General features: G+C 51.4%; 2 protein-coding genes across 9 annotated transcripts in view; one reads left to right on the plus strand and one right to left on the minus strand.

Moving 5' to 3' along the window:
• Nucleotides 1-3516, plus strand: part of TNPO3 (transportin 3) — a 79371-nt gene extending 75855 nt beyond the window's left edge. For all 3 annotated transcript variants that reach the window (XM_027539033.1, XM_027539034.1, XM_027539035.1), the window contains 2 exons: nucleotides 735-826; nucleotides 2346-3516. In XM_027539033.1, coding sequence (XP_027394834.1) covers nucleotides 735-795 — 61 coding nt within the window. In that variant the 3' untranslated portion in view covers nucleotides 796-826; nucleotides 2346-3516. The remainder of the gene's footprint in view (nucleotides 1-734; nucleotides 827-2345) is intronic.
• A 3544-nt stretch (nucleotides 3517-7060) lies between these two features.
• On the minus strand, nucleotides 7061-19932 carry IRF5 (interferon regulatory factor 5). Of its 6 annotated transcripts, XM_027539040.1 has the most exons (11): nucleotides 18706-18811; nucleotides 14854-14960; nucleotides 14350-14421; nucleotides 13057-13262; nucleotides 10664-10853; nucleotides 10186-10232; nucleotides 9680-9713; nucleotides 9227-9502; nucleotides 8601-8993; nucleotides 8393-8511; nucleotides 7061-8096 (listed from the first exon to the last, which is right to left on the minus strand). In XM_027539040.1, exons 4-11 carry the CDS (start codon nucleotides 13249-13251, stop codon nucleotides 7851-7853), a joined length of 1500 nt encoding a protein of 499 aa, XP_027394841.1. In that variant the 5' UTR covers nucleotides 13252-13262; nucleotides 14350-14421; nucleotides 14854-14960; nucleotides 18706-18811; the 3' UTR covers nucleotides 7061-7850. The 6 variants fall into 6 exon arrangements, with proteins under 6 accessions (XP_027394841.1, XP_027394840.1, XP_027394838.1 ...); XM_027539039.1 differs by lacking the exons at nucleotides 14350-14421; nucleotides 18706-18811 and adding an exon at nucleotides 19631-19932; XM_027539037.1 differs by lacking the exons at nucleotides 14350-14421; nucleotides 18706-18811 and adding an exon at nucleotides 19462-19932.
• Between the last annotated feature and the right edge of the window lie 2432 nt (nucleotides 19933-22364).

Raw genomic sequence — 22364 nt, forward strand, 5'->3', positions numbered from 1 at the left:
GCCTGTTCAACTAGACTGATTGAGAGTTACTTGCTGAATTGGGCTTTAAAACAAAATCTGCTTTTGGAAAAGAATGAGGAAACCAGGGTACCTAAGTTAGCTCAGTTCATAGAGTTAAAATGATCCACCTTAGGTGAATATGCTTGCTTTTTTACTTTGAGGGTTCTGACTTTTCTTAGATTTATCAAGGACTTTAACCAAGTATTGTTATTATTATTTGGCCGCACAGCATATGGGATCTTAGTTCCCTGATCAGGGATCAAAACTTTGCACCCCTACAGTGGAAGTGCAGAGTCTTCCACTGTTCTACCAGGGAAGTCCCACAAACAAGTTTTATTGTTACAGCAGCCTATATTTGTCAAATGCTCTTTTGTTCCTATTCTGTTATCCTAAGCACTTTACATACAGGAATTGATTTAATCCTCAGAACATCGTGGGGTAGATAATGGATGAGGAAACTGAGGCAGATTGATAACTTGCTCAAAGACACAATGAAACCAAGATTTAGACCTAAGCAATTTTTTCTCCAAAGCCCACTCTTTAAGGGCCACATAGCTTATAATTATTCCCATATACAGTAGTTAATATTTACCCCTGAGTTACAGAAAGATCAAAAGTTGGGTCAGGAGCAGAGCTGGGACAGTTCTCAGGGTCCCTCAAAGTTGTGGTTGCTTTTCAGTGTATATACTTTTCTTACCAGGCAGGGACCAACCTACCTTTCTTTTCTTTTCTAGTGCTGAGGAATGTAAACAAGTTTGCTGGGCCTTGCGAGACTTCACCAGGTTGTTTCGATAGCTCACACTCCTGTTCTGTGCCTGTCACCCAGGTGAGTGGTGGCTGTCAGGAGTACTTGAGGGTGGGCACAGGTTTTAATGCCCATCATGGGACTAGTACTATAGCTGGAGTTGTGGATGCCATTCACCCCCATAAGAAAGTTACTGTTGCAGAATATCTTTTTAAAAAAATTCCTCCCTTCCTCTTCTTACAGATATTTCCAGAATGGTAAGTATGTGTGGTGACAGATGAGAGTACTTTTCAACCTGGCTGTTTTGGTGAAAACAGTGCTGGCCTTAAAGCCATGATACATGGCACTGCCCTCCTAAAACTGATCTTTCAGATTTGAGGAGCAAAGAGGCTTGTTCTTACCAATTTTTGTAATTTTAACACTAAAATGCCAGGTTTTTGACCGAGGCAGGAGGTATAGGAAAGGAGCTGGCCTATTTGTCTAGCCCCTGATCATCATCAGTTTTCTCCATGGACTTTCTGATTCCAAAGTAAAGCAGAGAAGCTTAGCTGAGGGAGGGAAGGACCGAGTGGTGGGATCTGGGTGCCTGTTTCTTGACTGAGAGAAGAAAGGCAGCTCTCCTGTAAGCCCACTCTGTGATGTCTTAAGCCAAATTTATCCTTCTTGGAGGTAATTCTTGATGAATGTGCAGCCCTCTCATTGGTGGTTTTGGGATTAAATGCTTTATGGGTGAAGATGCTGTTCAGTGGTACCTCCCATACCAGAAATTGTTCTAAACTTTGATTTTTTAATTAGTAATATCATTTGGAATGCTCAAGTTTTGCAGTGTCTGAATAGCTAATACTGATGCACATAGGGTTATTTGTGCATAGCTGTGGGTATTCATAGCTAACATTTATGGAGCCCTGATTGCATGTCTGGTACTATCCTAAGTACTTTGTATCATGTACAAAGCATATTATATACTAACTGTAAGATAGTCCTCACACAGTCCTCTGGATTAGTTACTATTATTATTTCCATTTTACAAATGAGGAAATTTGTAAATGAAGTTTGAAGATGTTAAGTAATTTGCTTGATGCCACAGTCAGTAATTGATAGACCCACAGTTCACTTTTCTGGTGTCAGAATCTTCACCTTTACCCACTCTACTTAAAGCTTTTACATAGTACCCTTTACATAAAGTCTAGATCAATGGTTTTTAAACCTTTTTTTAGTAGGCAGAGCCTTCTTTCAAAATAAAATCTTGCATGAAACCCCAGTATTTATTTAAGCAGACTTAAATGGAGGTTTCCGGGTTTGGTTTTGGAGTGGGCAGCCTGGATCTGCTGGCTACTCCTTACTCCTACATATTACCCCTGAGCACACTCAGAATTGGAAAACAGCAGACAGTATTTCATTAAACCAGTAGCTCCTTTAAAATCACAAGGTAAAAAATCCAACTACTACTTTTCCTTTGTTTTTAAACTGAAGTTCTTACATCAGAGGCCAGAGTGAGGTACTGGAGCAGGTATAGAAATTTCTGCCTTGTGGTTGACTTTATGACGTGCTTGCCATCTCCCGGACCACAGTTAATTGACTGTCTTCTTTCTTTTGTCAGGAATGTCTTTTTTAATTAGAAGACAGGAAGAAAACAAAAACCAGACTGTGTCCCACAATCAGAAACCTCCATTGTGGCAGAGGGGCCTTCACCCGCCACCAGGGCATCCCGCCAGACAGGGAGAGACTGCAGCCTTCCAAGGCCACCCTGCCGAGTTCCTGTTTGGGGATGTGAGGAAGAATCAGCTGTTTAGAGAAATGGCTGTGGCCTGTCCAGCGTGGTGGGAGGGGAGCTGGTTTCCTGGTGAACTTGTTTCTAAAAGGAAAAATAATTTTAAGGAAATAAAAAAGAAAAAAAAAAGGAAAACTAAACTGAAACTACAATTGCAACATTCTCCTGGTAGCAAATGACACGCACACTTACATACATGCACCCACACACACACGCTAGCACGCATGTGTGCACACAGAGAAATACAAGTACAGAACTGTCTGTGAAACAAAAGCATTTACTTAGGGAAGATGGGAATTCAAATGAATTAAACAGCTGCAATTGGAAGGAAAGGGGCAGGATCATCTCTTAAGGTTTTCTTTTGTCCTTTCCTTCTCTCCTCCCCTCTCTTCTTTTCCTTTCCCCTTCCTCTTTTAATGAAAGTGAGTCAAAATTTCTCCTCGTGTCTGGTCCCAACTGTTTATTCTCACCTTTAGAGTTGTTCATACAAGGAGAAGTAAGCAAGGCGCCTGTTCTGCTTTTTATCATGGTCACATCAATGATATTAGGACCTGCCAGGGCCAAAATTCATGTGTACCCCAATTCTGACCCTACTCAATCTCTTTAAGTCCACTTCCAATCTACCTTGGATTGTCATCTTTGGAGAGAAGAGCCAAAATTAGGGTGAGTGGGATACAGATACTTTTTTCTTTTAGTTTTTTTTTCCTTTTTTGTTAATTTTTTACCCATAGACTTGAGAGAGGAAAACAGAAGGTGGGAGAATGGAAAAAAGTGTTTACAGGGCTAACTATATTACTAAAAAACGTGGAAATCATTTGACTTAATGGGGGGTGAGGCAGGAGAGGAAAGCTGAAGCAAGCCCTGATGCTTTCAAGGAACTGTAGCCCTGCACAGGCACTGGACACAAGAACACGTTCTGTCTGGTGGTGTCGCCATCTCAAGAACAAGTCAACAGCAACAAAAGAAAGAGAAAGAAAAACAATAAATTTTTAAAATTTAATCAGTGTTTGTTTTTCCTTCCTTTCACTGCCTCATAAATCTGAGATGTACAGCTGGTGACTGCCTGAGTGAAGAGTCTTAGTTATTCTCTAATAGATGTCTGGGTACGGAGGTTGAAAGCCAGGCCCTGCCCACTGCCCAGACTGTTCATATTTCAGGGGAGTGGCTCGCTCTGCGTCTTTCATTCTTCCAGCTTACCCTAAAACTCCTGCTACATTCTGTCCTCCTGTATGGCCTCAGTGGGTAGGAGAATGGGTCATTTGGCATGTTAAACAAAATGTAGTGTGTTCTTTTTGCAGTGGCCATCCAAGTAGATTGTTTCCTAACTACTGAATAGTCAGTCTTAAAAAAAAGAGCCCTGTAATGAAGAGTCATTGACATAAAATAAGCTGCATGTGTTTAAGGTGTACAGTTGGTAAGCTTTGACATAGGGTACACGCATGAAACCATAAAGACAATGAACATAAGTTCTTTTCCCAAAAGTTTCTTCATGCCTCTTCCCATCCTCTGCCATACTCAAGTACCCACTGCTCTCCTGTCATTGTGGGTTAGTTTGCATTTTCCTGAGCTTTATGTAAATGAGATCATACAGTATGTTATAGTAATTGGGCTTAGAGCTAATAACCTTGACCACAAAGTTGCATCTAGCATTTGGAGTCCTTGAAACAAACCTCTCTGTATAATATCAGCTCTGAGTTTTATTCTCTAAAGAGGCAGTGTTATAAATGGAGAAAAAAACTTGAGTATGGAACAATATTTGGAATAAGATGATCAAATTCTGGGGATCAGCACCTTACCTTAGCCATCCTGCTCATTTTCTGGCTAAACAAAAGTTTGAAGCCTAATTCAGCCTTAGATCCTTACAATGACCCATTGACTTTGGTCTGTTTAAGGAATTTGGCTTTTATCACAGAAAGTCGTATCTGGGACTAAAAGATGTAGAAGACTTAATACGACTCCCCAGCCACCACAAAATAGCCTTTGAAATATATATCTTAGTATATATCAAGAACATCTCCACAGCTACAATATTGAAAACCAGAACTGTTACTAATGGTTCTCACTGTACTTTTCAGTGTCAGATTGTTTAGACTACTTAATACAAATAGTCTTGCTAACAACTTTTGTCATAGCAAGGATACCCACCTATATTTCAGTTTAAAAGGATCAGTTTACTGTCTGGGATCAGGTATCCTAATATAGTACTGTCTTCCTGCTTGACATTGTCTAGTGGGAGTAGAATGAGTCTTACACCTGAATTAACCTGTCATAAAGTTCCCACGGAGCTGTTCCCTTATTTCCATGACTGACTTAGCCAAGAGATTTTAGTCATGATTATGTGAAACACAAATCACCCATTCGGCCTATTCCCAGCAAGATTTTACTAAGGAGAAGTAACTTGTAATTTTATGTACCTGTTCTATAAAGATCAATAACTTGAGAGTGTATTGTAAATAAGATAGGATCTTTTGGATGGCATCCACACCTCATGAAAAGTACGTGTCCACATTGTGTAGCCCTGGTACTAAGTCGCTTTACAAGGATGAAAGCCAAAAATCCAGAGAAGTTAAATATCTAAGATTTTGCAACAAGGTATGCCCAATTGTGAGATGTATTACCAGCAAGTGAGAGGGTTGCCTTGTGAGAACACTCCTCTGACAAAAATGGGGGAAAGCTATCAATATTCTCTCCTACTGGATAAAGACTGAAAAGTTCTTCAGGTTAGTGAAAAGCTGAATAAGAGGAAGGAGTCTTGAATTAAAAGGGAGTATTATGTCGGATACAAAGATGAACTTGGGGAGAAGCCTTGAAGAACTGAGGGAAACTACCTCATGCTAAAGAGATGTATTCATCCCCGGGATCATGAGCATCAGTATTCTGTGGATTCCAACCTGCACGCTAGCAGAGGCCACCAGGGCAAAGGCCACTACCAAGTGGATCTGGAGCCTAGTGGAGCAGTGAATGGCAACGCTCCTGGCTTTAACTCTGGAACTTAATGATACTCAATATCTGCTACTGTGGGGCCGGCAGAGCGGGGAGGGGGCGGGAGTGTAGCGGCTAGTGTTCCATCCACCACTGGCTACTACAGCACAGTTACCCTACAGGAAATGATGGCCAGGTGTGCTGGGGTTTTTGCTTTTTGCTTTCATTTATGTTTTATATAAGAAATCAAAATGTAAATAGAAGCCAAAGGAGGATCCTCAGCAGCCACTGCACTGCCTGCAGTATTGGAGAAGTCAGTCCAGGGATGGTTGCCTACTTCATTATTTCATCTACTCTGGTGAGAATGGCAGTTCATCTCTGTGTCTTCCTTGCAAAAAACCATGAGAGACATCAGGTAAATCCAGACTGAGAGACATTCTAAAATGTACCCTCCAAGCCATCCAAGTCATCCAAAACCAGGGAAGTCTGAGAACCAGTTAAATCAGTGATAGCTAGGGAGACACGATCACTAAATGTAAAGCGATCCTTTGGATAGGGTGCTAGAACAGAAAAAGTATGAGATTAAAAACTAATGAAATCTGAATAAAGAGTGGAATTTAGTTAATAACGATGTGTTCACTTTGTTCATTAGTTGTGACAAATGCTCCATAGTAATGTAAGGTACAGTGTGAGATGTCAACAGTTGGGGGAACTGAGTGTGGGTCATATAGGCACTCTATTAGCTACTTTCCTGTAAATCTAAAACTATTCTAAGATTATTATTTTCTTTTAATCACTAAAATCTGCACAGGCCACTTAACCATATGAAGATGCTCATCCTTGTTCATAATGAGAAATGGTAGAGATACTATTTCTCACCTAACAGATTGGCAAAATCCAAAGAATTGGCATTATAATCTGTTGAGATTGTGGGGAAACAGCTACACTCAAATTCGACACATTTTTATCCTTTGACCCAGAAATCCCATTTCTGTGGATTCATCCTAAAGATATACTGGCAAAAGTAATAAAAAGACATAAATATGCACAAGCTTATCCACTGTAGTGTTGGGAATTTAGATGAGAAGGACTGTGAATTGATAATTATTGAAGCTACTACATGGGAATTTTATACCATTCTCCCTACTTTAACAGATGTTAAAGATATTCCATAATAAAAAGATAACAGCAAAATTGTTCAGGTCAGAAAATTACATCTGTAAGCCAGATTCAAACAGTGAGCTCCCAATTTGTATGCATTGTCCTAATATATTTAATAGCATATGAATATACATGAGGCTAACAGATAGTAATGGTCCTTAGGTGAGATCCAGCCCCTTTTCACCATTTCTTATGGGAAAATTGATTTGGACAGAATCTTAGACTCTGCACACATTTAAAAGTCCACGCCCTTGCTTCAGCCGGCTTCCTCCTGGAAAGCACAGCCAGCCAGCCGAGTGCTTGTGAAGGCCTCACTGACTCATCAGCCTGGAAGGCAGGCCCTCCCTGTGTCAACAGCCCCAGAGCAGGAGGGCAGGTGCTGGGGTAAAGAAAGCTAACTGGCAGGAGAAATACGGCCCAGTAGAACAGCATGGGAGCAACTGGTGCTGAAAAATAATGACTGAGTCTGTTTTTAATATTTATTAATCCAAAAATACATAAATGTCCCCTTTCTATCCCAGGTTCTTAGTTTCTCAAGGGAGGTAGCTGCCAGACTTAGTATCTGGTGTAATACTTAATCTGTCTCTGGATGTTGTGAGGAAATGAGGCTCAAACTGTGTGTGTGTGTATGTGTGTGTGTGTGTGTGTGCACACGCGCGCACGCGCGCTCAGTCATTCAGTCATGTCTGACTGTGAACCCAAGGATTGTAGCCCAGCAGGCTCCTCTGTCCATGGGATTTTCCAGGCAAGAATACTGGAGTAGGCTGCCATTTCCTCCCCCAGGGTATCAACGCTTAAGCTAGGGAACTCCGAAGTCAGGCCCATGCCCTGCAGAGGACCTGCCAGGGAGGTCTGACCCCCAGCACTTGGCTCTTCTTACCCAAAGAAATGAGGCACCCACAAGAAGGGACTGCTCTGGGGCAACTCCCTCTGTACAACTAGGCCCCCTGAGTTGGCAGAGTTCCTTCCCTCCACAATGATGCTGATGGCTGAGTTCCCCCAGAGCCAGTCCAGGAGAGACATATGCAGGAAGACAGAGTCCTCAAAGCAAAACTGGCTTCCAGCTTCCCTCAGCTTCTGAGGAGAACCTGGAACTCAGGCCTCTTTTACCTCTTCTTCATGACCCAGATCCATTTCTGGAGACCCCAAGATAGGACCCTGCTGCTCATCAGGTGCCCCCAGGAACTTTTGCCCTCCACATCTCTGCACAGCCACCCAGGAAACCTGGGCCAGTCACTACCTGCAGCCTCCTTACTGCATGCCAACTGGGTGCATGGGCCAGGGTCCCTGTGCAGCACTGAGGCCTGGCATGGCAGGGGTTTGGGCTACAGGCTGCAGATGCTGCTGGGACAGCCAGATGTGATGGAGCTCCTTGAACTGTTCCACCATGCGGTCTTTGAGGTCTGGGTTTGAGATCTGTAGCCGGATGCTATCAGCTGACCAAGAAAGCTCCCCCGAGAACATCTCCAGCAACATCCGGGCTGCTACGGGTACCACCTAAGCGGGTGAAGAGGAGACAGGATGGGGTGAACTGTCTGGATCGGCAGGGCTGTCCGATTGAGTTATGCATGAGGGGATCCACCAGAGGGCAGGTGGTAGTTTACATCCGCCAGAAGAAGGGGCACCAATTTCTACTTCGTAGAAAGGCAGCTTATGTGTGAGCAGTGCCGGTCATCAATTAACTCTGACCACTGAATTCACCCTACCCAGACAGCCCTGCCCCTCCTGGGGCAAGGGCCCAGGATTTCCCAATATTCAAAGCAGAGTTCAGGAGGTTGATGATGGGAGTATACCTGTACAGTGATGAGCTTCTTCTCCCGGGGTTTGCAGTCAGGCCACTCCTCCCCAAAGCAGAAGAAGATCTCGAATGGAGGTGGGGTGTTGGTCTGGCCCTTCTGGAATAGGATGAGCTCTGCATTGACAGTAAGACCCTAAGTCAGAGGCGGACACCAGGCCCCTGGATGAAAAGAGACCCAGAGGAACATGAGGCAGGGCCCTCACCATTGAGGAAGTCCTCCAGGCTGAAGAGCTTGGTCTTGACCTCCCGCTGGATGGGGTTGGGGTGTGAGCCCTGGGCTGAGGCGCAGGGCCCGCTCCAGAACACCTTGCACTGGCACAGGCGGATGGCATACAGATCCTGGCCTTGTAGCTGAAGGATGAGCCCACGGTCCAGGACGTCCAGCAGCTGGTTGGTATAAAAGCGTTGCTTCTCGCTGGGGATGTCCTCGGGGCTGGGGAAGCGCACTTGCTCCAGGCTCACCGGGCCAAAGAGCTCCACCTGCTCCTGGGTGGCTTCCAGTTGGCTGTAGAAGAGCCGGCAGCCTTGAGGGTTGCTGATGGTGAGAGCCCGGGGTGGCCGTCCCCGGTACTGGAACTTGATCTCCAGGTCGGTCACTGCAGGACAGAGAGGCAAGCCCACCCCCCCATGAGCCCCATGCCTCCCCATTCTGCTGCCCACTGATCTCTCCCTCTCTCCCCTGCGGCCAGGCCATCATCAGTCCTCCCCACTTCCCTCCCAGCCAAGCAGGGACTGGTATGGGCATTTTTGTTCTTCTCTTCATCATCCTCCACCCTCCTAGCTGCTCCTCCGTGCCCGCCCCCCCCCCCCACCTCCCGTGGGTTCTTACGAGGCAGCATGTGGGGGCTGATCAACAGGTCGGGCAGGAGTTGTTCGCCTGTGGGGGCCAGGCTGGTAGACAGGGACCCAGGCTGCGGTTGCGAGCTCGGCAGAACCTCAGAAAACACCTCCCCAAAGTCAGCGGCATTGCCAGGAGCAGGGACCAGCAGGTTGGGGCCTGGAGCAGGGGGGGCCAACACCACAGGTGGCTGGAGAGTGGGTGGCCACTTGACATCCTCTTTGGGTAAAGAATAGGGTGCCATGGCAGGGCCGGGCTGCACTGCTTCTATAGAAGGTGGGAGTGGACAAAATTTTAATGTCACTTCTAGGAACTGCCTCCAGGCTCACCTACTCCCAGCCCTGGGCCAGCCCCCAGCCTCCCTTCAGCCCCCTCCCAGGTACCTGTGGTCCCCACAGCTCCTCCTTATACTAGACCCCCAACCACACCACCTCCCAGCCCCACCTGTGATGCTCAGGCCTGGTAACATCTTCTGGAGCTGAAGAGAAGACACAGGCAAAGGAGGAGCGAGGAGGCCAGAGAGAGAAGGAAGACAGGTTATTAAACTGATCCAATGCTGAAGAATGAGACCCACAAGGCAACTCCCTGATCTTCAGCTTAGGCGAGGCCAGACACTCAGGCCCAACTCTGCCATCCCAGGCATGTCAGTAGGCTCTTGGTACCCCAGTTTCTGCCTCTGCAGGTGGGAATACCTGCTAAGCCCCAACTACTGAGGCTGAGACCATGTGCGAGCATGTTTTCTACCAACAGAGTCCCAGGGAGGTTCAAGGTGGTGACTTTGTTCTTGTCCCCAGAATCCCAAGAGAAGAAACCCAGAGAAGGGCTGCAGAAACAGCAGCAGGCTCCAGAGGAATGGAACTGCCCAGTCCTGCAGTGGAGTGGGACAAGCAGCCAGGCCTAGCGAGGCCCAGGGCGGCGGCACAGGCTGCCAAGTGCGCCCCTAAGCTCACCTCTTCCTCTTCTTCTTCCTCAGCGTTATCCTCACTGGGCTGTGACTCTGCAGAGGAAGACAGAAATGAAAGACCGGAAGGGAGTCAGGAGGGGAGAGGGAGGCTTCAGGGCTCCAGGTGGCTTCTCTCCTGCCCAGAGCTGCCCAAACACAGAGGGAAAGGCCACACAGCCACCAGCAATCACTGGGGACACCGCCCTTGACCCCACGGCGCTCCCCTCCCTGGGTCACCCGACCTACATTCACTGGGTCACCTGACCTACATTCACGGAGCCAAGAACCAGGATCGGGTGAGGAAATCAAACCCGGTGGGGAGGGGCCTGGTCCATGCCAAGCCACTCCTAGCCTCACCAGTGATCCACTCCTGGGAGCCCTGGGTTTCTGCCCAAGCAGCACGTCCCCAGCCACTGCACATTGCAGGGGCCCCAGGCCTCCGTGCATAGCCCCCTAGGTGGCCCACATACAGCCAGGCAGGATACCTGCGGGAGCCGGGCCATTGGAGCAGACCTCGTAGACCTTGTAGGGCTGAGGTGGCATGTCCCGGGGCCCATCATAGATGAGGCGGAAGTCACGGCTCTTGTTCAGGGCACAGCGCAGGTTGGCCTTCCACTTGGCCGGATCGGCCTCGTCCACCCCCTCGGTGTACTTCCCCGTCTCCTTGGCCCAGGCCTAGAGCAGGAAGACAAGACAGACAACCACAGAGAACCTCTCCCCTCACTGAAGCCCAGCCCCTCCAGGCCAGGGGGAGTCACTGCTGTGGATGAGACCATCACACAGGCTGAGCCCAGCGCCCATCTGCAAGGTGGGAGTTAGGAAGCCAGTCTCTTACGGCTCCAGCAAGCTAGAGGAATTCTAGATGCTTTGAAAGGCATCATATTCACTGGTCTTAAGGTGGCAAACAGGTATAATCTCTAAGGAGGATGGGATAACATGGTGGATGAGAGGGGCCTGGAGAAGAACTGGGTTTGGATCGGAATGTGCCACCACTACCTGTGTGCCAGGGCCATGTCACTTTGCCTCTCTTTGTTTCGGTCTCCCCATCACAGCACCTGCCTCACGGTGTGGTGGTGAAGACTCAGGCTTAATGCCCATAAAGCTCTCTGAACTGTGTCTCCCCTTGGGATGGACTCTGTACACTTGGGCTGTTGGTATTATGATGATAATGATTTTTTTGTGGAGGGGGGGGCCTCACCATGTGGCTTGCGGGATCTCAGGTCCCTGACCAGAGATTGAATTGGGCCATGGCAGTGAGAGCACTGGAGTCCTAGCCACTAGATCACCAGGGAACTCCCAGTACTGTTATTTTGGAAGGTAATTTGGTTGATCTCAGGATTACACATTTCCATCCTTTAACCCAGTAATTTGACTTCTGGGAATTTATCCGACATATAAAGATGCATCCACACAAAAGCTTGCGCATATAAGCTTATTCATTGCAGCTCTGTTTCTAAAAGAAAAAGACCCTCAATTATCTAAATGTCCATCAATGGGGGCTGGTTAAATTATGGCCAACCCATAAAATGGAATATTGAGCAACAAGAAAAAAAAAAGGAGGAAGTTTTTTATATACTGACATGTTGTAATCTTCAAAAAATGAGGTGCAGAAGAAGATGTAAACATCTACCATTTTTGTCAAAAGTAGGGGAAAGGATCAGAGAAGGCAAGGGCACCCCACTCCAGTACTCTTGCCTGGAAAATCCCATGGACGGAGGAGCCTGGTGGACTGCAGTCCATGGGGTCACTAAGAGTTGGACACGACTGAGCAATTTCACTTTCACTTTTTTCACTTTCATGCATTGGAGAAGGAAATGGCAACCCACTCGAGTGTTCTTGCCTAGAGAACCCCAGGGATGGGGGAGCCTGGTGGGCTGCCATCTATGGGGTCACACAGAGTCAGACACTACTGAAGTGACTTAGCAGCAGCAGCAGGGGAAAGGATAGGCACATATTTGCTTGCATATGTACAAAAATCCCTCAGGAAGGATAAACAAGAAACTGAGAATACGAACTGTCCCAAAGGAGGATGTTGGATGTCTGGGAGACTGTCTCCCATTTGGGAGACTTTGCATTTTACACTTTTTTAAATGTTGAATTATGTGACCATGCTACTTATTCAAAAATGAGAAATGGATTTGAAAGGAACCTTGAAAAGACAAACACTAAGTGCAAAAACTAAGCAACACGTGGCCAAAACTTTAAAAATAAGCATTCTCTTCAACCCAGAAGTGTTTAACTCTAGGCACTAATCCCAAAGAAAACCATTTGAGATGTGCCAAGGATAAGAGTTTAGAGGGTGTCCATGGCAGTGTGGTCTTCAACATGGAGACACTGAAAGCAACCTAAGGTGTCCAAAATCTGGCATTTGGTGACTAAAGTGTGCTCCCTGCTCCGATGGAACATTCAGTGGCATTTGAATGTGGCATTTGTTGGAATGGGAAAGCCAGTCCTGATGTTGGGTGGAAAATGCAGGTTACAAAATAGAATCTATAGCTTGATTCCATCTTTGCACTTCATATACACATGGAGAAAACTGATAATACAAGCAAAAAATATTCATAGTATTAAGATTATGGGGGAATTCTGTGGTCCTTTAAGCATATGTGTACACCAAATGTGCATCCTGGACAGGTGCTCATGTGTGATGAAAAAGCACAAAGAGGAAGAGGGGGAGGAGTTACCTGAAGGTCTCCTGGGGCCCCTCAGTCCTCACCTTGCTCCAGGGATCGGATTAGAAAGGTTGCCCAGTGGTGATGCCTGCAGCCCCTTAGCCCCGGCCTGGGGTCGCTGGCCACAAGGCAGCTGGAAGAGTGGCCAGTCTGATGTAGTGGGGAGCCCTCTTCTAGGGAAGGGCCTTCAGAGGCCCAGGGCTTACCTTGAAGATGGTGTTATCTCCATCATGGCTAGGGCCGTGCCGCGTGGCATGGCGCCAGGGGATGTAAAACAATTTCTTTTCCCCGTTGACCCACTGAAGCCCTGGGTACTGGCAGCTGTTGACCTGGGCCACCAGCCAGGGCTTCAGCCGCACGCGCCGGGGCGGAAGCAGGGCGGCGGGGGCCGGCTGGTTCATGGCACAGGCGTCTGGCAGAGAGAGCAGGGGGCAGTCAGTACACATCAGAGGGCCGAGCCATGGCCCGTAAGACTCCCCCTCTTCCTCCCAGCACAGGAGGCCAGAGTCCCTCCAGCCTGTCCAGATGCTTAAGTCAGTTTTCCTCTCTAAGCATCAGCTTTCCTGTCACAAGGTCCTTGTGTCTGGGCTTTGTGTTTGAGGGAAAGGAGGGAGGGGTACACAGCTGGAGTGGACACTGTGGGTGTCCCACCCAGACGTCCTGTGCCCGGCGGGGCAGCAGTTCCCCAGCTGCTGTGAGTCCAAGCACAGCACAGAGCTGCCCATTGCCGGAGAACTGCCCTCAGCTGCCCCACTCCAGGGCCAGGCCACCCCTCCACTCTGTGGGGGAGAGCCCACAGTCAGTGACACACTCAGGGACAAAGGGCTGGTCCCCTTGCTTCAGGCAGAGCAAATGTGCGCTCCAGGGTCCCCACAGGTTCTAGCTGAAGCCAGTCTCTGGCTGAGCCCACATCCTTGCTTAGCTTTCTTCTTGCTTCCCCTGTTTCCCTCCCTCTCCCTCACCAAACCAACTTTCAAGAAACTCTGCTAAGACAAGGCAGAACCTGTGAGTCAGGGAGGGGTTTCCACACCCAGTCCTCAGAGCTTCCTTCCTTCCTTGGTTTCCCTCAGGGATGAAGCTTCCCACCCTTCTCCGACCTGGATATCTTGAAAGAAATCCCATGAGCCAACTCCATCTACCACCTGAATCGCTGGCAAGGACAGTGGCCACCAAACTTAGAACTTCTGCTTTTCAAGGCAGCAATTTCCTAGACTCTGGTTCCTCCACCAACCATGCATTCATTCAGCAGCACCTTATGTTTGCTGTGGGATCCACACAGATAGAGTCCCCACCAGAGCAAGTGCCACCCCCCACCCCAGGCCACAGACTTGCCTTCCAAGTCAGAGGCCAGCTGGCCACAGGGAATCCCTGCCTCCTCCACTCTACCTGCCAGCTCCACTCCCCTCCAGACCCTGGACTGAAATTTCTCTTCACTGTCCTGAGCCCACTTTCACTCTCCTCCACTCCTGCGTGGTTTCTCCCCTGCACTTGCCCCTCACCTGTGAGCCCAGGGTCAGCGACAGAAGGGACAGAGCCAGCATAGCCCCCCGTCCTGAGACTCAGAGAAGACTCTGTCGATGGGCAAGGAAGGAACAAAGGGCTGATCCACGATGAGAAATGAGGCTGCCTCCCACCCTGGGCCCTAGGTTTCTGAGCACATGTGAGTTAGGTGGGCGTGCACTTGTGTGTGTAAGAGGACACACACTTTGCAGGCACCATGCTCCTCTCCCACTGCCTTGGTCCACCCAGCCCCTGTAGAAGATGCTGCACAAGTGACAGAGAGGGAGTGGTGGCCATGATGGTGGCGTAGGGATGGGGTGGGCCGGGGTCTTTGGCAGAAGTCATGCTTCCTGGAACAAGGGTGCCAACACTAGCCCTCCGGCCGCAACACTCACAGCTCCCTCTCCAGAGAGCCATGGGCTGCCCTGGACTCTCCTCCACTGAGACAAGTGGGGCTCCTATTCCGTCCTGCACAGCCTCCCCCACCCAGACGTCTCGCTTACTTTCCAGGTCAGGGGGCAACCTCTTCAAGGGCAGGAGTGCCTCCGGTTCTTTCTTCCTCACCACTCGCCCCTCCTGGGCATCTGCATTTACTGGACCAAAGTAGGACCTAAGGAAGGCCAGCCAGATGTTGGAAGCGTCCGTCCTCCAGCTGTTTATCATCCCACCCCCACCCCACTGCCACCCCAACCAACCCTGCCCTCCCCAGGATCCTCCTCCGACTCAAGGTGAGACCAGACCCAAGAGGGAAGCTTCGAGTGCTGTGAGGCAGTGAGGGTCTGAGGTGGGCAGGCTTGTCCGGGAAGGGATGACTGAAGGAAATGAGGTATCTGGGTGGCTGATGTAAACACTCAGTGGGGTGGGGATGAGAAATACCCCCGTGTGGCAGAAAGACTAGGGTTCAAGTCAAGACCAACACAGCCTCCCCTGCGACAGACTACATCCTTGCTGAAGAACCTTCTGACAGCTAAAGCCACCCAACCACAGGCTGGACTGTTGCTGGGAGCAAAGGCTTCTGGGAGTACACAAGTCTTGGTGGGCTTCCTGGCCTGCACTGGGATACACACACACACACACCATCATCCAGGCCTGCTTCAGAATGTCCCCTGAAATTCCCTGCCCAGAATCTTTCTGGGTTGTGGCGGCTAAGTGCCACCTCCACGCTGCTAAGGATTCTTGTCTGTGGGCCTCTCCCCAGAGCAGTGCCCAGCACTGGGCTGGGACAGAGAGGATGGGAGAGCACCCGGCCCTGCCCCCAGGTCTCAGAAGATGAGTGGCTCGGTTCCCCTTTCTGCACTAGCCTCCACCCAGCCCTAGGGGAAATGAAAGTGGCCAGACCGGACAACTCGGAAACCTGACTCACTATGAGCTGGGGGAGGGAAGGGATGTGGAGAAAATCACATTTGGGTCCCCCTGACCAAATGCTCCATCTCTCATCCTGTAGCCCATCCCCCAACCCTCAAGCCCGCTGGCAGTCATCATCCATTGTATGATTCACAGCGTTGGAGAGCTTCATCCAATTTGTGTCTGCAGCATCCCCACGCCTCCCAAAGGCCTGGGTCCTAGAACAGATAGGTGACAGTCACAGCGGCAGGCCATTCTGGCTGCGGGAAGGTGGATCGAGGAAAGTTCTGTTGACAGAGGGCAAGGCAAGCTTCCCTGATGACCCCCACACATGGTCGGGCCTGCAGCTGTGCCAGAAGTGGTGAACTGGGAGGCCAGGAAGATCGATTTCTCCGCCCAGGGCAAGGAGGAAGTCAGGGCAAGGCCCGCCGCACTGCTCTACAACACAAGCCTCTGACCTTTTGGCAGTAAGGTGCACCCCTTCTAGCAGCACAGGGAAGGGAGAGGAAGGGAAGGGAGCTCTGGAGAGGGCCTCCCACCAAAAGCCTGGCCATGGCCAAGAGAGGGTCTGCCCAGCATGCCACACAGGGAGCTTCAGCCACAGGTTTCCCTGCATCCGGGGGCATCAGGACCAGGCTCAGCATCAGCTCCCCAAGGAGGCTGCTTCCTGCCTGGAGATGGACTTAGACCTGATGCAAGCTATCCCAATGCCAGGAGTTCTGAATTTCAGTGCCTTTGCGCTCCATCCTGATAGAAGCAGTCACTCAGATCCCCAGGGGGTCCCAGAAGCACAGCCCTGAGAAAGTCCATTCTACATCCCTCCCCCACCAGGAAAGCGGCTCACGAGGTAAAGAATCTGCCTGAAATACTTTGCTCTAGAATACCAGGTTCTATCTCTGGGTGGCGAAGATCCCCTGGAGGAGGGCATGGCAACCCACTCCAGTATTCTTGCCTGGAGAATCCCCTGGACAGAGGAGCCTGGTGGGCTACAGTCCATGGGGTTGTAAAGAGTCGGACACAACTGAGCAACTATACACACACACACACACACACCCCCCTCGTGGCTGCTGGGAGGAGGACTTGACTTCCCATCAGGATGCAGGCTGGTCAGGGGGTCTGCCCTGATTCCTCAACAGCTGTGCAGGTTTGCAACCCCCAGACTAGCCTTGTGGATTAGAACCCTGAAAGATGGAGGAAAGCCGGATGAGCATACATCAGCTTCCATGGAAACATCAAAGGAGGAGTGGCCTGCTGAGGACCTGTTAATGTTAAGTCACTTCAGTCGTGTCCGACTCTGTGTGACCCCATAGACGGCAGCCCACCAGGCTCCTCTGTCCATGGATTTTCCAGGCAAGAGTACTGGAGTGGGGTGCCATTGCCTTCTCCGGCTGAGGACCTGAGGAAGGCCCTATTATGGGGAAGGGGCAGCCCAGGAGCATCTCTGGAGGTGCACGGGCCCCACAACTCCTGACCTCCCAGGAGCCAGCCACAAGGGAAGCCTGAACACTGTGGGTACCAGGGACCCCCTAGGGGAGGAGGCTCTGCAGCCCCCAGTACTGCGCGATCAGCAAGCCCTTGCACCTCCTGAATTTGATTCAGACGTTTCCCGCAAACTCCACACCAAACTCCTGGAGAAGGCATGGGTGCCCTGCGCCCAGCGAGACGTTAAGCCCCTCCCCCTCCGGGGGAGACGAGCTGAGACTCCAGGGCGGCAGATGCGGGCAGAAAGACGCTTCCCTCGGCTTCCTCTGGGGGCACGGTGGGGTAAGGCCAAGGCGCAGGGCGGGGAAACCCCAGGGTTAAAAAAGGGTGGTTTCCCAAGGCTTCCCTCGACTTGCTGGGAGCCCCAGTAGCCAGTCCTACAACCCTGCTCTGGCCGGGCTGCCTCTCCCGGGAGACTCTAGCTTTCTCCATCGACGCCGCCCTCGTCCTCATTGGTCCTGGTCACTCATCCCCGCTCTGGGAGCGCAGGGAGCCCCAACTCGGCTCCGCTCTCAAGACAGTCCCCGCAGGTGCCGCCCGGGGCGGCTTGGCCGCGCCTCCTGGCCCAGCCCACTAACTACCCCCACTCCCTCCCCGGCCCGGAGCGCTGGTTTAGGGTCTGCCTCTCCGACCGCTCCTCAGGGTGGAGGCGACCCCGCCCTCATCCCCGCTCTGATGGGCGCAGGGTGGCGGCGAAGCCAGGGAAGTCCCCTCCGCCCCAGCTCCCCAGGGCCAGATCCGGTGCCTCCGGGGCCACAGAGACAACTGGGCGCCCGGGCCGCGCAGGTGTTCACCGTCTCCTATCCCGCAACACGCTCACACTGGTCTCGCTTTCCCTCCACTTTTAGATTCTCGATTGTTTCCTTCTGATGTTCGGGGGAAGGCTGTAGAGGAAACTAGTCTACGAAGTATCTCGTCCGTGGTTCTTCTCGCTCAGGAGGGTCAGCACTTTCTTTTCCCTGCTGCAAGTAAAAGGACAGCCGGCGCCTCGCCTGACACCATCTTCCTACCCACTCTCTGCCCTAATTCTTGCCATTGGCCTTAAGATCAAGGGAGAGATGAACCTCTTAAACCTCATTCTCTTACTGGAAAGGATGAGGGGAGGGCTGCCCGGGGAAGGGGGATCGGAGCGTACAGAACTCTAGGGAGAATCGGGGCTTTCCCTCCATGGCCCCAGCCGGGCGCTGCCCATCCACCGCGAAGGCGAGAGGAAGGGAGAGAAGCCGGAGAGCTGGCGCCCCTGGCAGCGGTGCGGACTCCGCCGTCCGCGCCTCCGGGCTCCTCGGGTGCCTTCTGGACCAAGGCTGCTGGTGCGGGGCACCGTACTCTGATCGAGAAATAGGAGGCATCTTGGAGGCCCCCACAACGGCGGGGCGCGTCCTGCCTTGGGCGTTCCCCACCCTGAGCTTGGGCACCTGGAAGAGCCGGATGCTGACCCCTCCCGCGCGCCTGCCCCGCTTCAGTCCCCAGCCCGCCGCCGGCAGGTGCCCCGCGGGCGCGGAGAGGAGCGCGCGGCCGCCTGGACCTACCTGTCTGCTGTGCGCCCGCGTGGCTGCGCCCGGGAGCCCTGGCCAGGCGGTGGGGCCGAGCTGCGCTGTCCTGGAGCCGCGCTGTCCTGGAGCCGCGCGGGTCCGCCCGCCTGCTCGCCACTTCCGCATCACCCGCCCCCGCCCCTGGGCCGCGGCCGCCCAGCCTCGGTGCGCCGGCAGCGCCCCGCCCTGCCCCGCAGAGCCACCCTCGGGTCCCCGCGCAGACTCAGCCACCGAGGGACGGGGCTGAGCCCCGGGCCAGGCTGGTTCCCCTGCAGCCCAGGGCCTGGCGGAGACGCCCGGCAGCGCGGTGGCCTGAACGGACTGCTGGGCTCCTTGAGAAATCTGGAGGCGCAAGAGTCGTTCGACAACCTCAGCCCCCCAACCCTACCCTGCCATAGTGATCGGCTGGGCCCGGGAACTTTCTAGCCTGTCCCTCTGGGAGCTCTAGATCGGTGCGGACACTGGCGATCAACCGAGCCATGTACGAGGGCGGTGGGGGTACTAGTCGCCCCTGGCCTTCGCCCCACGCGCCCGCGAACCCTTCCGAGGGTCGCCCAGTACCCAGCCACTGGCATCCAGACTCAGACACTCGCTCCACGAGGTGCCTACAGACAGGGATGCTCAGGCTACTCTGATTCTTTCTAATCCTTAACCTTCGCATCTGCCTGCCCCTGCTCCCCCTCCCTGATCGCCTTGGGGACCTCTGTGCGTCAGCGCTTTGGTCTCTTGTCCCACCTCTTCACTCACGGATACCTTGACCATCCGTCTGCCGGTCTGAACGTTTTCTGGTTCCGCAGGCAGGCCTCCCTCGCTGGTCGCAACCCTCACACTGTCCAGTTACCTCTCCTGGAGTATTCTTCGCTTTGGAACTCCTGCTCCTCTTCAAATTTTGTTTCAGCATCACCTCCTTTGAAAAGCTTACCTTGACTTTGTCTCCTAGGTAGGGTTCCCAGACCCTAAGGCCTGTCTTCACTGGTTTTCACTTAGGAGTTTAATGTCTGATTTCCACTAGAATCAGTTTACTCAGGAACCACGCCTATCTTTTCATCTCCTATTTTCTATAGTAATTTTTAATAAAAATACATTTTTATATGAAGGAAATTTATGTCAATCGATTACATCTTAGATAGAAACTAAAATACATAAGTTCTAGAAAGTACTCTTTGCCCTTTAAAGTTTAGCGCCTGTATTTTTAACAAACACAGCATAGCAGTTAGTTGATGAATCAGAACTTTGACCTTCCCTTCCCGCCTCCATCTCTGTAGAAATACCTGGGTTAATCTTCACCCCTGATCTTGTATCATTGCTCGTTACGTGTTGTCCTTTTTCTCCTCTCTTGCATTTCTCTCCTTCTCCCCCACTCTTGTAGCCCTAACATAAAATAGAAATATAATCTTATATAAGTATTGTATTATTTGTATCTGTTGAATATGTCACTATTTAAGATTTTTAAGATTTAAAGTGTGAATGCAGAAAATGAGGATAGGGAGATCGTTCTATATTTCTTTCTTTAAAAGTGAAACTGCTATTTAAATTGACCAACTCTTAGCAACCCGATGGACTGCAGTCTACCAGGCTCCTCCGTCCCTGGGATTTTCCAGGCAAGAGTACTGGAGTGGGTTGCCATTGCCTTCTCCAAATTTGAAGAAAGAGTGTAGATTTGGGAAAGAGGGGACATGAGGTCTAGAGGCGTCAGTGTGACAGTGCTGGCCGAGTGGGGGACTTCAATTCCAAATTGAAAATAGTTGCCCCCAAAATACAAACCTTTTTCATTGGAGGTGAGTCGTGCTTAATAGGAAGTATTCTATGTTGGACTAGAAAATATATCTGGAATGATCGTCAAGAAGAGTCTTATTTTATTGCTAAATGCCCCCCACACACAGTCTAAGGGAGGCTAAGACTAGGATTCTGCACCCTGCCCGCCCCCAGCACTATCCCCAGTCCTCAGGTGAGGCGCCCCACACTGAGAGCCCCTGAACTTTGTCTAAAACCATTTGGGGGATTTCCCTGATGGTACAGTGGCTAAGACTCTGTGCTCCCAATGCAGGGGGCCCAGGTTTAATCCCTGGTCAGGGACCTGGATCCCACCTGCTGCAAATAAGACCTGGCACAGCCAAATAAGTTAAAAAAAAAGAATCCTCTGGAGGCTGTGTGTAGAAGAAGGGGCACTGCCCTTGAGCGTGCATCCATTTCTGCTGTGTTCAAGCTCAGGGGCCTTAGGCGGGTCCTGTGAATCTCATTTCCTGCGGTAAAGGGGGAGGTGATGGTATTATTGAGATCGCAGCATTGGCATGAAGCTCCAGGGCCAGGGGCTATGCAAGGGCTCCACACCCCTTGGGTTCTGCCTTCCCCAGGTTCAGGGGAACCTGAACCAAGAAGCACTCTGGGCCAAAGACACGGCATCAGGAGGACGGGGTGGAGACAGAGAGCATTTCTCAGGCTCTTCCAAAATTCAAGGGTCCCCTTGCTTCCGGATGCTGACTTATGGTGAGGCTCAAGCAAAGGAGAAGTGAGACTGCACCAGTGACCCCATGTGATCACTCCAAGTTCCCCCACAGTGGGGCCGAGGCACACGGGGAGCGAGGAGACGTGGCCTCCGCAGCGCTGGGAGCCTTGGCAGAGATGTGTGTCCAGGCCTCTCACTTCCAATGGTGAGACAGCCTCTGCCCCCACTTCCCCTGCTTGGGGCATCAGATTGAGGGTGTGGTGAGAGGCCTGATTCCGGTTGAAGCCACGGTGCGTGTGTGTATGTGCAGGGGTTGGGGGTGGGGGGAGCCACATCACCAAAGGGAACCGAAAGCCCAGTGTGAGTGGTGGGGAGAGAACCTAGAGGTCCTGCAGGCAGCCGGACAAGACCCCCTCCCGACTCTAGACCCGTCCCCTCAACACAGCCCCGGGACCCATCCCCACACCCCCCCTCCAGGAGACCTGGCCCCTCAGTCTGGGCTGTCAGGCTTCCCCGGGGCCGGCCTGGCCCTTAGATATTCACCCCCATTTCTGGGAACTTGTTGGCGAGACACTGGGCTCTGGGATCCAGCTGGCCCGAGCCATACCCTGGCTCTCCCCTCTGGAATGGTCTGATCCTAGGCAAACCTCAGACTCCGAGGACCCCCAAGTCCTCGAAATGTGAGAATGATAACCTGAGAGTCACAGTGAGGCCTTCGGCCAAGCCAGGTGAAAGTGGCCAACCAAAGTCCACTTGGTCTAAATACCCCTGCCCTCCTGGAGCTTCCATCTGTGGAGCCAGACAGACAGTCAGTGCCTCAGGAACAGAGCTGGGCCAAGGGCGCCCTGTGGTCGATGCACAGGCTGAGCAGAGGCGCCACGTGGTCTGACCAGGCTTCATGCTGCCACTCTGGCTCCTGCCTGCAGAGGACATGACACCATATCTGACACGCATCACCATGGCCCAGGACACCACAACTGGGGCTTCCTTCCCCTTTCTCATTAAACCCTCCTCCTCGGAGCACTCTGAGGTGTGAGCTGGAAGTCCCCCACTCGGCCAGCACTGTCACACTGACGCCTCTAGACCTCACGTCCCCTCTTTCCCAAATCTACACTCTTTCTTCAAATGGCCTGAGTCCCAGGAAGCTCCGCCACCGCCCTCGTCCATCCCCAGGCCCACTGAGAACCAATGCTACTTCCCTTTTCCTCCA

This window comes from Bos indicus x Bos taurus, chromosome 4, assembly GCF_003369695.1.
Source record: "Bos indicus x Bos taurus breed Angus x Brahman F1 hybrid chromosome 4, Bos_hybrid_MaternalHap_v2.0, whole genome shotgun sequence".
NCBI lineage: Eukaryota > Metazoa > Chordata > Mammalia > Artiodactyla > Bovidae > Bos > Bos indicus x Bos taurus.

Coding starts and splice junctions, on each gene's coding strand:
- IRF5 (XM_027539039.1), bottom strand. CDS start 13,251: ATGAACCAGCCGGCCCCCGCCGCCCTGCTTCCGCCCCGGCGCGTGCGG. Junction 10,233..10,663: donor CAATGGCCCGGCTCCCGCAG/GTATCCTGCCTG, acceptor CTTCCTCTGCAG/AGTCACAGCCCAGTGAGGAT. Junction 8,097..8,392: donor AGAAGCTCATCACTGTACAG/GTATACTCCCAT, acceptor TCACCCGCTTAG/GTGGTACCCGTAGCAGCCCG.